The following is a 16,615-nucleotide window of genomic DNA, read 5'->3' as shown; positions in this document are numbered from 1 at the left end:
TGAGTCCCTTTTAACCGAAGCCATATGGGAACTTTCTGTTATTCAACTTCAGAAAAAGACTTCACATTCAACAAATGCTGCTCTCCTCTGTCTCGATTAAAGGAATGCACAAAGAAAATTGCATGTTGTCTTTATCCGCAGATGAAACAGCCACCATGAATTAGCAAAAACAATAAAGAAACTGCATTCACAAGACTGCCTACCAGGTACGATAAATAGAAATCATGCTGAAAACAACAGTTTCAGTGAGATCTTTCACCGTGAAAGAAGAGCCAGCCTCATTGGCACCAATTCTGCAAGCAGCAGCACGGCAAAATTGTGGCAATGTTTGAAATTAAAAATATCTATGAAATAACAGAGCAGAAACACTAGCAGAAATAAAAAGTGATATTCTAATTTCTGGTGGTTCTACAGCTGAGGGATATAAAACCATATTTTTTAATTCTACTAGGTAAAGTTCAAGGTTTTGAATGAGTTCAAGATGACTAAAAATTAAATTTGTATTATTTCATGTAATAAATATGTTGTACAACATAGATCCAAAACACATACATACTTTTTAACCTTTTGTCATATGTTATCAGTTTAAAACTCCTTATGAAGACACAAAATCCTTACATTTATATTTTATCTACTCCTCCCTTCAAGCAGCACTCTGCCCAAAACAGTGTGCTATCTCCTAACTTCATCAATAGCTTTCATAAGAGCTCATTGCCATCTAAACATTGAAGCCTTGGGATCAACTGCTTGGTATTTGCAGCTACCTGAAAGCCAACTCTTAACCAAGTTCTTACAAAAACCCCCAACACTACAAACTACAGTGATACTTGTAACAGAAATGCTAAACTCATGGCCTCATACAGTGATTGAGCATCTGGTGAGAAGGCAGGGCCAACCCAGGGGACCTCAGGTGCATGCAACAAACCTTAGTGACCAGAAAGGGTGGGACCAGGATTGACTCCTCCCCCCCAGACCTCATTTAAGGGTTGGCAGTGGAGGTGAAGGTATCTTGCTGCAGATCCCTACCCACCTATGGCCTTCCAAAGGTAAGCAGTTTTTCTTTGTTTGTTTTTGTATCTATTGCTGCTGTATTTGGATTGTCCTCATTTGCTGTAGTTTAGGATTGAGAAGCCAATACTATCACTGTACTTTTCATCACATTACAGCATCACAGTACGCTTTCTCTCTTTAGCACTCCATAAGGTAAATGTGAAGAAAACCACGTTCTAACATGCTCAAATTAGAGACAGCTATAAATCAGACTTGAAGTGTCATGACTGTGTCAAGCTTATCAGATAAGTATTCTAGCAGATTTTTGCTCCCTCTTTTTTGTCCCTTTGCTTAGCAGTTGCTTCTGAAGATCAATGCAAATCCGTCTTTAATCCTCTTGAGCTTCATTTTTTTTTCAGAAGAACACTTCATAAAAAGTATTACTTTAGTCAGAGGCAGCACAGCACCAAGTTACGTGGTGCAGAGGGAACTCTGAAAAGCCACTGATCTCCAACCTTCATGACACAGTAGATATAAAGTATCAGATATTCTCTCTTCTTCACTCCTCTCATTCACCTTACCTCTTCCAGAACTGAGATTCCACATATATTTTTTTTTCCCCTCTTTGTTATTACTTTACCTCTCACATTGTTCATGTCCTACTCATATCTCAGCATTACAAGGAAAGCAGCAAAAAAGAAAATAATCATATAGGTTTTCACTTTTTTTGTCTGTAACTAGCACAGCAGGAGTGAATTAAAAAGGTCTATATCTACTAACTTCTTACACTTCTGGTTCTGATGTCAGGCTAATGACAAATTGTCTCCAAGGCAGAATAGAAATGCAGAGTATTATTTGAAAATATATTCTGAGTGCTAAACCAGTAGTTTTCCTTATACCCCAATGGCACAAAGGACTTGACCTCTTTTTTACTTAAAAGTTTGTGTGGTTTCACTTTATAATAACCATATTCTCTTTGGATTAAGATCAGAAAGAGAAGAGTTTTGCTTTGAAATAGTTACAGAGTACCAACAGATTTCTCAAAGAGACTGTTGTGAGGCTGCCAGTATCTGATCTCCAAATGTAAAGTAAAATGTTAACAATAAAAAGAAGAAAGGACCAACATACAAAAGCAATACGATTCACCTTTTCCCCAGCACAAAAGACTGAGGAAGAACTTAACAGAGTGAATAATGCTTTTTTTTTTGAGTCAAGAAAGCATCATTATCATCTTTTATTCAGCTACTACGTAAATGCAACCTCTTATGGCTGTGTGGAAAAGAGAACTCTGTCTTCCTGAAGTGCTTGAAAAATCTGAAAGCCAACAATTTAGACTGATCCAAGATTATTAAAGGTTAGACAAAAACAGCAGAAACACAACATTAAAAGAACAGTATTTTTTTGTCTTAATAAACTGGTCAAAGTATTCTGTTCCTATTAGGAAAAAACACAAACAACAAAATGAATAATCTGTATTTTTAAACAACAGTTTGTTGCTTACCAGCTGAAACTAATGAAATTATCCTGGTCTTCTAGTTTGTATTTTCATTTATTCATACAATATCAATTTGGAAGTCCTGCATAGAAAAGAAAAACGTATTTCTTACCACCCTATGGTTATGATCATGTTTCCTTGAATTTTTATATAATATATAAATATAAAATGTAATATATTTATCTTTTAAAATGAAGAGATGAAGAGCATCACTCCTCATTTTTGTTTTTGTTTTTTTTCCCCTTTTGGCATACACCTCACAAAGTGAGATCAAATCTTTTCATATTGAAGGCTCACCTGGTTTCCTGGAGAGTCTGTCAGGACATGGACAACAACTGACTAGTTAGATGACCATGCCTCTTAATAGATGAGGTAAAGGAAACACCAGTGTATGAGAATAACACTTATTGCTCATGATGAATATTTACATTATCTGAGAAATGCATCTACTTCCAAACTATTTGATAATCACAGAAGCAGGCCTTGATGCTTAATACCTTCTACTTCAACTTCAAGGGAACAACAAAATGACAAGAACAGACACCACACAATTCTGGATACATCTAGATACCTGTACTTTTAAGGCATGTCTTTGTCAAAGAAAGCAGTTACCTGGCCTGTGGATCTCCTTTTGCTGAGGGTTATATAAGCCTGCAAATCCCTTCAGCACTGAGGCAATACAGTCTTTCCTTTGTGTCATGTTAGAATGCTCCTCCTACAACTGTATTTTTCACAGCAAATGATCATCCTTCCCAAGCTTACGTGCTCAAGAGCCTTCTGTGTCGCATCAAGACAAACTATTGGACCATTTATGAGACTCTAAATGGCTCTGGCTGAAGCTAAAGAAACTACATTGACAAGAACTGTTTACATTAACGTATTCAATATAAGTAGGTCTTAACTTTATCACAAGATTGAAAGACTTTCCAACTACTCATAAACACTCTAGCAGCTGTTGTACCCCAAAGCTCCTCTCCAGGTTTGATTTGCTGCTGTCCCATTCTCACATTTTTTTTTCAAGCTTCCCAGAACTCAATAGGCTTATCTGCTTTCCACCCACCTGCAATACAGAACAGGTCACTTGCTGGTGCAAGCCAAGGGGCTGATCATTGTGGAGTGTAGACATGCTTACACTTTCCTCAAGATTTGTCCCTAGTACAGCATGAACCTTAGCTAACAATCCTGCTTGCTTGGAATTCAGAGCTCTAGCAGTTCAATGTCTATTCAAGGTCTATTTCTGAAGTTATCTAGTGATTCAAGCTATGGAATGTACAGGAAAAGAAAAAACCTAGCAGATAAGAAAGATTTCATGTTTCACAGTGTTTGATTTAAGCTGTATACAGTGCCCACATACCAAGCTGATAACTGCAGAAACATCTTTACTCAATATGAACAGATTTAAACACACAGAGAACAGAAGTCCTGTCACTTGACAATTCATTACACTTTTCCTCAGAAGTGTTTAAAAGCATAAACAGTAAACTACTATAAATTCCAAGCTAGTGTCTTAATACAAAAATCTTGCACTGGAAATATATATTTTCTTCTACCAATAAACAAAGACTTTCCAATTATAACTAATCTGTTTCTAAAATTAAAGTCCTCTTATATTCAGAATGTGTCAAAAATACATCTTAATGCCTTCTGAAGAGCAGCTTGAGCTTGTTACTTCAGCCAGTTGTTATTAAATACAGCAATAAGAAATATAAAAGATGAGGTATGACTAACAACTATATACTCACTGTACATTGAACTAGCCCAAACCTCACTGCTATCCTGCAGGAACGTAGAGAACTCTATGAAATGTATTATTGTGACAAGTAACTCCTCAATACACTTTTCTATCAAATAAAAATTCACAGGTAAGAACTATTCTTCCACAGAAAGAAATGATACCAAGTCAGGTGTTCGTATTCCTTTTAATTATCCATATTGATGACCTCTAAATGACCGTGAAATGTTTTTCTGAGAGACTCTCACTTAATTCTTGTTTGAATGAGAATCAAACACGTATGGCCTGTAATACAAAGACTAGATTAAACAACTGAATAGATTCTGAAGCCAGTAGAGAACACATCCATGAAACAAGCTTATCACTATGTTTAAAAAACAAAACAAAAAGACCTGTCTATAGAAACACATTAAGTACCCTTTTTCTTCTTTTGGCTGTATGGGAAGTAACAAAGAAAGAAAGAAAGATTCTCAGTTTACCACTGAGAGAATTCTGATGGGAATAGATAAGATATGCAAATGTTCTTCCTGCTTTTGCTCTTTTATGGTGTTCTGGAGTCTGACATACACCAGATACGACTTCATCAAGAGTAATAAGTAACAAGCTCAAAAATTCTTAAGGAACATCCAGCAAGCCTTCTCGTAATCAGCTTCTCTATTTAATATTTAAGAACAGAAATCAAGATCTTGACTTAGATCTAGAACTGGTCAGTATTTCCCTCTAATTCAGGTACACATTTGCAGGAAAGAAAAGCACTCAGAATTTGACCTCTACTGTTTTGATATTTTTGCAGAGTTTCCCTTCTTAAATTTCATTTCACCTCAGCTTACAAAGCTATCATCTTTATAACCAATTCAAATTCTAACAGCAAAGCTTCTATTTAAATAAGAGTAAACAGCACAGGTAAAGGCATTTTCGACTGTCTTCTATAATAGAGTAACCTTCATTTAAATCCTTGTGCTGACATTTCAGTAATTCCAGTGGGAAGATAGAATATCTCATTGATTGATTTAAGCATGAAAAGTAGCCACCCAGAGTAAACCAGTCACTGTGACAGTGTCAAGACAAAGGGAAACATTAAATCCTACCTCAGAAGTGTAACGTATGTGGCCTATCACCTATTCACTGCAGCAGAACCAGTTGCTATGGGTTGACGTGGCTTGGCTTACCCCCCTGTATTGGTGCAGCCTTTTTCAGTTGTCCACAATCAAATTGACAACGTCACAGTTAGCAATTTCCCAACCTTCATTTAAAAAAAATTACAAGTCTGCATATTGGAAAGCAGGTTGTCCCTGTTACTTCGAACAGATTACGTTAAGTATTTATCTGACATCACTAGATCCATGGTAACCACACAAATTTGGAAGGCTGGAGAAAACAGCAGGAAAATGAGTGCTCATGCTGCAGCCGTGCATGCACCTGCACCCCTGCTGTGCATGACCACTGCCTCTGCCCACAGTGAGCTCTGTGCTCTCCCTGCCATGCGGTGCCACTCACTCAGCTCCCACCCACCCTACTGTGCAGCAACTGGGAGGTAAATCATTTGAGTCACCTTCTCTCCAGGTATCTGACTGCAGGAACAAGGAAAGGTTTCTAAAATGAATCACAATTAATTTTTGCTTTTATGTTTCAGCCTCATTGCTTCAAGTAATCATTATACCCTTAACTGGAAACTCTTTTTAATTAACTAGCTCATCTGACCTCCTCCAACCATTTACTGACTGAAGACTCAGCTTGAGGTACTCTTTTTCTCTTGCTTATGTTTTACTGTCAGCCAACTAGTATTAATGCAGTAAGGAATTTTAAAAACAATACAAACAAAAAACACAACAGCAACAACTCAAACCCATTTAAACCCAAACTTGTACAGCATTTGCTTTAAAGAAGTTTGCCAATTCATAAATACATTTCAGCCTGGAAAACAAGAAAGGACCACATGAGTTTCATTGCCTTACGCTGAGTAGGTGGTATTCTCCTGAAAAGGAGCCTGACCCAGCACCGAGTTTGCGTTGTGACATCTTCAGCATTCCAACACTGAATTTAAAGCAAAATCCACTAACTTTAAAAAAAAAAAAAAAAAAAAGCCTATGTATTCATTTTTTTATTCTTTGCTCACAATAACTTTAAAATTGAAGAATTCAATCTTTTATTCATCCATTCCTGTTGTTCTAATACATAGCTTCAAGTGAATTTGTCTTCCTGTCTCCAAACCACCCTGATATTTCTTTTCAGTGTTTGCAAAAACGTTTGTTGGAAGTTCCCCATCCTGAGTCTTGCCAATGCCAAGCTTGGGTAACACTCTGTCCAATCTCCTTTTTTAATTACTTTGAAATCTTAAGATGTTACTAATTCATTTATTTCTTATTCCTACCAACTTCTATCTTTTGATGCTCATATAAATTCTGAAGTAGCAGTACAAGCCATATGCATACCAACACATAACCTAGAGTGTGGTTGTATTTTGCCGTGTGTCTGACTGCACACGTTCTGGAGATGGATGACAGAGAGCTTTGTAAAGCAGAGTCTTCTGATGACTGCTCTGGAAACAAATCTATTGGACCAAAACTTGTTTGCCTTCTTATTGTCAGAAGTAAACCACAAAGGACGTAAATGATTAAATTCTCTCTGATTTATAGATACTAGAAATAAATTAGATAAAACACCATTCCTTAGCTTCACTTTTTTTTAGATGGCTATATTCAAGTACAAGTTTCTAATGTTCCTCCTACAGAAGAAGTTACTAATGGAAAAAATCCATCAATGACTCCAGTTATGCATGCTCAACTATGCAGATACTCTAAAATCTCTAGAGAAGAAGCACATACCATAGAACATAAGCAAACTAAAATATAAATGATAAAAATAGTGTTCCATTGATCAGCAAAATCATCTCCTGAGTAGCTCTGGTGTTGTATTTTTCTTTGTTCAGATACTGGGGATAAATGGTTGATCCTGCACTGCTTCTCTCTTGAACTTGGGGAAAAGGAGAAGCAGCCTGTTTCTGTTTTTATTATTTATGGTTTAAAATATTCTCAGCTACAAGTCAAGGCAACGTGATTATTAATCTGAAAGGCAGTTTAAATGCATACAAATAAGCTCTACTGTATAAAGTTCTGCTCTTCCATTCTATACAGATTCCATTCTATAGCAAGTGCTGTTTTTATTGTCTCTAAGTTCTGTCTCTGTCCTATTTCCTATTTTTCTCAACTGTTTTCAAAACATTTTTATCTTTTTAAACCAACAACAAAGGTAGAACAGTAATACATATCTTCAGTCAGTCTCATCCAAACAATCCTCCCCAGATAAGTAAGAAAACTCTAAAAATAAAGGTGGGAAACAGTAAAACTGGTCAAGACAACTAAGCCAGTGATGAACTAAGAGAATCATTCCCCCTCCACTTATTTAAGTGAGTAATACTGGCAGATTAATACAATTTAAAGTCCACCCACACCAGACAGATTGCATTCTTACCAGTTTAGTTTGCAGCGCATGTGATGAGTATTTCTAGTGGTCAGTTTAGTATGTCAGTACTTGTGCACAAGAAAAGTACTGCCAAAATAAATATAACCTGCCCAATGAACATAACCATGCGCTAAAATGCACAGCCACAGCCCTACTGGAAGATGTATGATTACTTGTTTGTGCAAGATGCTGTTTAAATACCTGCTGTCACAACTGTCACCAACAGGTGGGGAAAATATGACATTCAGTGAGCCAGAAATGCAGCTCTCTTCACCTATTTCTCATTTACAGGTTACTTAGATCCCAGAAGTGCCTATTCTCATTTCAGTTAGAAGAAAACCAGGAATTATGCTGCTGACATTTTGCCTTTTTCTAAAGTGGCATTCACCCTTATAACATTCATCCATGTTATATTAAAGGTGACTGTACTTTTTGGATAACCACAGTGTCCAGGCATCATACTATCATTAGACATGAGGAAGGATATTACTGTATTTCATCCTATTTTTATGGAAATTTATCCATACTCAGAAAAAAAGCACATTTGATGTGTAAATATTTAGATACATAGCTATTTAGAACAGACACAGATGGAGGCCTGGCAACAAAATTACAAATTACAATGCTCAACCTTACACAGTCCTGGTTACCTGCAAACATCTAGAAGATTACAGTTTAAGAATCTTCCATCCATTCCCAGTTGTGTAGGCAGAACTCAGGTAACACACTGTGCAGTTATCTGAGACCCATAACATTACTGCATATGGGAAGAAGGCACAGGAATGCTAATTACTTAGCAATGAGAATGCAAGGACTCCCCCAAAGCAAGTTCACCAAAAGTATGGCTCATCTCCAGCAGATTTTAGGACATTTAAGGAGGCAAATTGCTTAGGCCTCTCTGATTATTGTAACAGGTGTGCAAATGCTATTAGTAAAAATGCTCAACAGACAAGCCATCGTACATTTATCAAGTGGGCATCACAAGATATAAGGATATGATATTTAGATGATATTTAACCACCACAAGACTAAGGCCGCTCCAGCATCAACAGATGGAGTTTAACCCCGTGCTGCACAAACGGCTGACGTATGGTGTTGCCCACCAAACATCACACGCTGCGGCCAGCGGGACCAAACAGCGGCCCACAGCCCTGGTGTGCTCAAGGTCAAAGCGGGACAGCCCCGCGCTCGGGCACGGACACTGGGACGTCCGCCCGGGCGGGATGGCTGCCTCCCGGGCACGGCGTCTGCCTGCCCCCCAGGCAGGGCACGGCCGGGCGCCGGTGCTCTGCAGCGCGGGGCCCGCTCAGCGCCGCCGGGCAGCCCGCGGGGCGCGGCGGGAAGGGCCGGCCGCCACAGGTGAGCCGTCGCACGGCGCCCAGCGGGCCGGCCGCGTTTCCCCGCACCTGCAGCCCGCCCTTGGGCGGATGCGCCGCCGGCCCGGCCCTCCTCGGCGAGCCGGTGGGGAAAGCGGCGGCAAGCGGGCCCGTCTGCGGGGAGAGGAGGGCGGGCTCGGCTCCCGCCGCCCGCCGAAGGGGGAAAGGGAAGGGAGAAGAGAACGGCGGGGAGCCGCCTTACCTCAGCGACCCCGCCGGAAGAGCCGCGCCGCCGCCGGCCCCCGCGCCACCCTGACAGCTCCCGGCGTGCCCCGCGCGCCGACGCACCGCGCCGCCTGGCGGAGCGCCGCGTCAGCAGCGGGTTGGGGGGGCTCCTGACAGTGAGCCCGAGGCGACTGTCCTCACGGTTGTAAGTCTGCTAGCTTGTGGCTTATGTTAACAGCCAGCAGCTGAAGGAGCCCGGCTTTACTCTCATGGTGTGGGGTAATGCAGAGGAGATGGCAATCGCTTCCTCGTGGAACTATTTCATAACTCTACTGCATAAATTCAGATTCAGCTCAATACTCAGTACTGCATAAATTCAGTCAGCCCCCAGTTCCCTGGGACGTACGCAGGCACTGAGTACAGCCACACACCCTGTATTTCCAAGTGAAGCAATGTGTCGGCCCTTACTTTTTGTTACAGGACAATACAAATGCACCTGAGATTTAATTCCTACCCAGAGGTCAGCAGTGCATATAGGGCCACTTAGTATAGAAAGCAACTTCTTAAGCAGAGAGTGATAGGACAAGGGGAAATGGTTTTAAACTGAGAGAGGGTAGATTAAGTCAGATGCCAGGAGGATGTTCTTTACTCAGAGGGCAGTGAGGTGCTGGCACAGCTGCCCAGAGAACTATAAGTGTCCCATTTCTGGAGGCACTCGAAGCCAGGTTGGATGGACCCTGGGCAGCTGAGCTGGTGGGGGGCAGCCCTGCGCACGGCTGGTGTCTTCAGGCAACAGGAGAATGCTGTATTCTCTACCTGCAGATCTGCAATTGGAGAACAGGCTCTGTGCTGCGGTAGCAGATGACAGAATGAAAGGTACCTCTGAAGAAGCACTGGAGCTCTCCAAGCCCTGAGCACATGGCAGCACCACTATGAGGAAGTGGCGGATGATGGCAGCTGGTGACTGTTGTGGAGGATGAAGGACACCATCTGCCACCTGGACTTTTGGCCTACTGCCCCCAACCGCTTGTACACAGAGGCACAAATGACGCTGCCTTCTCTGTGGAGCAGCATCATGGGTGTGGGGAACTTTTCATAGAATCTCAGAATGGCCAGGGTTGGAAGGGACCTCAAGGATCATGAATCTCCAACCCCCGTGCCACAAGCAGGGCTACCAACCTCCACATTTAACAGCAGACCAGGCTGCCCAGAGCCCCATCCAGTCTGGCCTTGAACATCTCCAGGGATGGGGCATCCACAACTTCTCTGGGCAGCCTGTTCCAGCACCTCACCACTCTCTCTCTAAAGAACTTCCCTCTGACATCCAACCTAATTCTTTCCTCCCTCAACTTAAAACCATTTCCCTTGACCTGCTGTTATCTACCTTTCCAAAGAGTTGACTCCCCTCCTGTTTGTAGGCTCCCTTTAGGTACTGAAAGGCTGCAATGAGGTCACCCCGCACCTTTCTTTTCTCCAGGCTGAACAAGCCCAGCTCCCTCAGGCTGAACTCTTGTATGAGATGGACAACAGGCTGTGTGACAGTTTGTGATTCAGGATCAGAAGAGACTGGTAAGAGTGGAAGCTTGGTGGCCACCTAGTGAAGGTAAAAAATCATAGAATCATTAAGGTTGGAAAAGACCACTAAGATCATCTAGTCCAATCACTGACCCATATCCACAAACCATATCCATCAGTGCCACATCCACACAGTTTTTAAGCATCTCCAGAGACAGTGACTGCACTATGTACCTGGGCAGCCTGTGCCACTGCCTCACCACTCTTTCTGATAAGTTATCCTAATATCCAACCAGAACTCGTCCTGGTGCAATGTGAGGCCATTCCTTCTTACCCTATCGCTGTTACCTGGTAGAGGAGGCTGACTCCCACCTCACCGCAACTCTCTTTCAGGAAATTATAGAGAGCAATGAAGTGTTCCCTGGGTCTCCCTTTCTCCAAACAGAAATATCCCAGTCCCCTCATGCGCTCCCTGCAAGCCTCTGCTCCAGACCGTTCACCAGCTTCTGGAAACACCCTAACATTTCAATGTCTTCTTTGTTGTGAGGGACCCAAACCTGAACACAACACGCGAGGTAGCAAGGGGTCGATGCAGGGAGTTCTTTGTCGTCCCAGCGCCTGGTTACAGCGGCTGCCCTCGGGGCTGACCAGCCCTGCGCACCAGCCGAAGCAGAAGAGAGCAGCGCTGCAGAGAGAAGGCCGCGAGGCCGGACAGCGCCGGCACCTAGCTGCAGGCGGCGCTGCGGCAGGAGGCCGCGGTTGCAGCTCCGGACAGGCGGAAGAAGCAGCCGCTTCCTTCCTGCGCGGGCTGTTGGAGGCGCTGCGCCGGCATGGTGTGCGCGTTTCTGCTGGAGATCCGGCGGGGCACGCAGAGCGCCTTGCTCGTTATCCGGTAGCACGGGAACCCTTCCACCCTCCTTCTTTCCCTCCCTCCTTTTGGGGCTGAGCGGGACCTGCGCGTTGCGAGGCGCTGGGTAGCAATTCCTTATGCGGGATAATAATAATAATAAAAAAAAAACAATAGTACGAAACCTGTTTTGCTTTTCCAGCGAGGCGAGCTTGCGGAACCTGCCGGCCGACATCTCGGTGGCTCCGGGCCGGCTGGAAGTGAGGAGCAGCTCCGCCTGCGGGGTGGCTGCGTTGCCGCCAGGGGTCAGCCTGGCTCCGTCCTCCTGCCGCGGGCTGCGGCGCCTGCACGGGGATGGCCTGCACCTGCACCTGCGGCTGCGCGATGTGCCCCGCGCCCCGGGTAAGGCTGCGCGCCGGCGGGCGGTACTGATAGTCACGGCTTCTGGGTGCATCGGCAGCGATCTGCTCTAAAAAGCAAAACTGCGTGAGGTGACGCAGAGAGGGAAGTTTGCTGAGTAACTTTTGCGTGGGAGTTTAAGAGCTGTGTTCGACTCCCTCCCCATGCTTTCCCCCTATTTCACATTTAGTTGCTAAAAATGCAGTAATATGACTCATTCTGGCTATAATGCAAAAATTGCCAATGGCCATTTATAAAAGTGTGTTTTATATAAGTTTTATGTTTTATATAAGTTTGTGAAACTTGTCTCTTATGTATCTAGAATGTTCTTAAGTGCCTTTTCTTTGTGATTGCTGCCTAATTCTAAAATACCAACTACCTTTGCTGAGAATATACCTTGATGTCAGAAAGCCTGTTTATGCATAGAGTTAGGCTTACACTTTTTCTTCTGCCTGATATTGATTGTTGTTCTCTGGATGCTTCTGTAAGTGGTTTTTTTTTGTTGTTTTTTTTTTTTTTGTTTTTTAAATTTAGAAACTTGTATTTTAAGCTATCTGATCTGTCTCCTGAGACTGTGTTCTCTTTGCTGACCTGTAGAGGGTATTGCCGCCTGTGTGTTCTTTGAGTGATACCACCACGACTGTATCTTACCTGGCTGAGGATCTGAGGATTGAAGACTGCTGCCCCTTTTTTTTTTTTTTTTTTAAGCACCCAGATATTTTTTATTGTGTATTGGGAAGTACCTCATATGGCAGAGACACTCACTAATAGGCCAGGCTGGATGTGGCTCTGGGCAGCCTGGTCTGGTTGGTGACCATGCACATAGCAGGAGGTTGAAAACTAGATGATCATTGTGGTCCTTTTCAACCCAGGCCATTCTATGTTTCGTTCTATGTTTCGTTCTATGTTTCGTTCTATGTTTCGTTCTATGTTTCGTTCTATGTTTCGTTCTATGTTTCGTTCTGATCATTGCACAAGAGAAGCATTGAATATTAGTTTGTACAATCTGAAGATTACTGTCTTCTCTTGTTTGTAGAATTGGTTTATAATCTGAGGGAAAGCCTGAAACCACAGAAGAGTTACATCTTTTACTGCCAGTCCTGTGGTGACATCATAGTAAAAGAAAGGTAAGCACCGCAGTGTCTTGCACTTATGTCAGTAACTGCTGTACTAATTGGTGTTTGTATTATTTTCTCTACTTAGATAGTTAAAAGATGTTAATTTTGAACTTGTTAGTTAAGAATACCTTGAAACACTTCTACAGATGACTAAAATCAAAATTGTGTGAAACAACTTTTATGTATTTATTCATTCATTCATTTTGGCTTAGAAGGTAGAAATAGCTAACAGCATATGGTGCATTGTCCTGCAAGGTGGGAAATCTGAATTCTCTTCTTGGTTGTCTCCGGTGCCTCAAACAAGACATTTCTTTTTGTGGCTGGACTTTGCTGTGTGTAAAAACAAAACGCTGAAATATTTTGAATTGCAAATAGAAAGTTCAACACATTTTTAATTTTCACTGATTCGAAAATACTCAGAGTCTATGTTTAGCTGACAGCTCTGCTGTATCTAAGGGACTCTGCTCATTGCAGAGGAGTTGGCCTAGATGACCTTTAACAGTCCCTTCCAACTCAAAAAGATTCTATGAAAACTGTCACCTAGACTTCTTTCTTCCTGTGTACTTTGAGGGATCCTTTTCAGTTCTGTCCACTCTGTTAGGAATTTTCTTCAGTCACAGTGCTGTTGTTATAGAGTAGCTGGCCAGGATGGAGGTGTTGTCAGCAGCTCTCTTCTTCTGTCTTTTAAGCAAAGCTGGCTTCCACATTACTTTGGAAATGCTGAATTTGAGAAGTTCAGGAGCAGTTTCTTAGCTATACGACTTGACCTTCTCTACTCCTTACAAAGTGAAACACAGAATGAATGAATGAATCATAGAATGTCTTGGGTTGGAAAGGATCTCAAAGATCATCTAGTTCAAACTCCCCTCCCATAGGCAAGGCTGCTAGCCACTAAATCAGGTGCTAGATTGGGCTGCTCAGTTTTGCATCTAGTCTGTCATCAAACATCTCCAGAGATGAGTGTAGAGGAAATGCTAAGTCATGGCTTGAAATGGGTGGGAAGGCAGGGCCAACCCAGAGGAGCTCAGGTGCATGCAATGTATCTGAGTAACTGGAAAGGGTGGAGCCAGGATCAACACCCTCCCCTCTCCCCCAACCTCATTTAAGAGTTGAAAGTGCAGGTTTTCCTTTGTGTCTGTGGCTGTTGCATTTAGGCTTATTCTCACTTGCTCTAGCATAGGACTTTGCTGTTTGCTACTGTCGTTGCTGTGCTTTCCATTGCGTTGTAGCATTGCAGTGAGGCATTCACAACCTCTTTTGGCAGCTTGTGCTGGTGCCTCACCAGCCTCTCAGTGAGAAACTTCTCTTGAACATCTAATCTACATCTCTCCTCTTATAGTTGAAAACTGTCTCTTCTTGTCCGGTTACTATCTATCCATGTAAAAAGTTGGTTTCCCTTCTCCTTGTAAGCTCCCTTCAAGTACTGGAAGGCCACAATGAGGTCTTCCTGGGGCCTTCTCTGCTCTAAGCTAAACAAGTGCAGGTCCCTCAGCCTTTTTTCACTGGATGGTGATCCAGCCCTTCTGGTTCTCCTCTGGATCAGTTCTACATTCTTGCTATACTGGGGCCCCAGGCCTGGGCACAGTACTCCAAATGGGGCAAAGTAAAGAGAGACAATCACTTCCCTCAGTCTCCTGGCCACCCTTCTTTTGATGCATCTCAGGATACTGTTTGCCTTCCAGACTACAAGAACACTGTACCATCTCATGGTAAGTTTTTCATCTACTAGGACCCCAAAGTCCTTCTCCACAGGGCTGCTCTCAATGAGTTCTTTCAGTCTTTTCAGATATTTAGGATTGCCCTAACCCAAGTACAGCATCTTGCGCTTGGCCTTATTGAACCTCATTAGGTTCACATGGGCCCACCTTTCAAATTTATTCAGGTCCCTTTGGGTGGCATTTGTTCCATCTGTTGTAACAACTGCATCTCTGAGCTAGGTGCAATCCACAGACTTGCTCAGTCTTATTATATATGCCACTAGTAAAGATGTTGAAGATTACTGGTCCCAAGATGGACCCACTGAGGGACATGACTTGTGACTGACCTCCACCTGGACATAGAGCCGTTGACCACAACCCTCCGGCTGTGACTTCTTAGCCAGTTCCTTATCCACTAATCCACTGTTTGAACCCATATCTCCAATTTGGAGATAAGAATGTTGCGTAGGACCTTGTCAAAAGCTTTGAAAGAGACCAGGTAGTCTGCAGAGTGAATGAGAATTTTAATAAAAAGCTGCTGCGTTTTCTGTATCTTGTGATGAAGAATTTTGACAGCTTCAGCTGCATGTGTATAAAGTGTTAGAGACACACTTGACACACTTGCAGTGTTTTATGGTCTGTGTCACTCCTAATACTCAAAATGGTAATGCAAATGTAAATCAGTAATTTTTTTTTTTTTTTTTTTTGGCAAACATACAGATTTATGGTTATCCTGAACATAAAGGGGGGAGGGTTTTGGGCTTTCTCTGATGAAATGTCTCATCAGAAAGTCTAGCAATAAGCTTTTGATAGATTTATAGGGTAATGAAACTTATAATTTCTAGTCAGAAGCATTTGCTTTCAAAAAATCTTTTATATTTTCATCTTGGAGTGGGTATTTTCCTGAATTTCAGCACACCAAATTCGTATGCGTGGAATTTACATATTTTGGTTCAACATCCTACAGTGTAACATAATTTGAATTTTTAGAAAGAAAAAAAAAGACATTATAATACATCACACGTAAAACATTTCTCCTTGTAGAAGACCTCTGACCCCCTTGAATGTTATCTCTAAATTATATTGACTCGGGTAAGGATAGAAGGTTGGAGCTGCCAGTGTGTCAGTTTCTGTTTTACCACTCCTGCTCTTCCAAAAAAGACAATACTTTCAGAAATAAAAATTGTTTGCTGTTCACTGCGTAGTCCAGAGACCTTGCTAATGAGAACACAGGTGATGGGATTGAAGGGAAGTTTAATAACTGTGTATGTGAGAGCTTAATAAAGTGTGCATTGCTTGAAAAGTGTCTGCAATAAAATCAATCTGATATCTAGAAAAGGATATCTTTAAAGAAACTGAAAGAAATGGAATTTAGTTTAGATGTCTCCTAGGAGACATAAGAGTCGTCTGGTATGTGCATAGTTGCTGCAACAGTGGTAGTTACGGTATTTAGCTGAAGCAAGAGGATTTTAGGTTAAAATGAAAAAACATATTCTAAAGCTTGTTTTTTTTTTTGTTTTTTTTTTTTAACCACTAGAGATAGTCTGCAATTTCTATCACTTTGAAGAGTAGATGAGAGAAGTATGTCTGGAATGGTTTAAGTGTTGTGAATCCTTTCTTGAGACAGGGAAATGGACTGGATAAGAGTTTCCAGCTCAGTTTTCTGTTATTCCCTCAATGTTTTCTGAGATCCACTGGATTAGTCTGTCTCCTTTGGGAGTCTTGATGACTCTTCAGGCATAAGGGTTATGCTCTCTGCTTCTTCTACATTATCCTTACATTAGAGGAAGTGGTTAAATTTTTGTTTTTTTCTCATAAT

The 16,615-nt window shown here is 42.0% G+C and overlaps 3 protein-coding genes across 13 annotated transcripts in view; 1 reads left to right on the top strand and 2 right to left on the bottom strand.

The window, feature by feature from the left end:
• DOP1A (DOP1 leucine zipper like protein A) overlaps positions 1–11,791 on the bottom strand; it is a 63,087-nt gene extending 51,296 nt beyond the window's left edge. For 5 of the 9 annotated variants that reach the window (XM_048934837.1, XM_048934843.1, XM_048934842.1 and 2 more), the window contains exons 1-2: positions 9,258–9,305; positions 2,492–2,567 (exon numbers count right to left, since the gene is read on the bottom strand). The gene's annotated coding sequence lies outside the window, so the exon portion shown is untranslated. Of the gene's footprint in view, positions 1–2,491; positions 2,568–9,257; positions 9,338–11,767 lie in introns of those variants that run through there. The other 4 variants (XM_048934844.1, XM_048934845.1, XM_048934839.1 and 1 more) reach the window with 4 other exon arrangements.
• The window catches only part of BCKDHB (branched chain keto acid dehydrogenase E1 subunit beta), a 1,150,961-nt gene that overhangs the window by 9,611 nt on the left and 1,124,735 nt on the right, over positions 1–16,615 (bottom strand). The gene's annotated exons all lie outside the window — the stretch shown is intronic.
• Positions 11,529–16,615, top strand: part of UBE3D (ubiquitin protein ligase E3D) — a 79,175-nt gene continuing 74,088 nt past the window's right edge. For all 3 annotated transcript variants that reach the window (XM_048934898.1, XM_048934897.1, XM_048934899.1), the window contains exons 1-3: positions 11,529–11,627; positions 11,785–11,984; positions 13,018–13,108. In XM_048934898.1, coding sequence (XP_048790855.1) covers positions 11,566–11,627; positions 11,785–11,984; positions 13,018–13,108 — 353 coding nt within the window. In that variant the 5' untranslated portion in view covers positions 11,529–11,565. The remainder of the gene's footprint in view (positions 11,628–11,784; positions 11,985–13,017; positions 13,109–16,615) is intronic.

Source organism: Lagopus muta, chromosome 2 (assembly GCF_023343835.1).
Source record: "Lagopus muta isolate bLagMut1 chromosome 2, bLagMut1 primary, whole genome shotgun sequence".
NCBI classification, from domain to species: domain Eukaryota; kingdom Metazoa; phylum Chordata; class Aves; order Galliformes; family Phasianidae; genus Lagopus; species Lagopus muta.
Note: the sequence above shows the minus strand (reverse complement) of the source record. Positions and strands in the feature narration are given on the sequence as shown.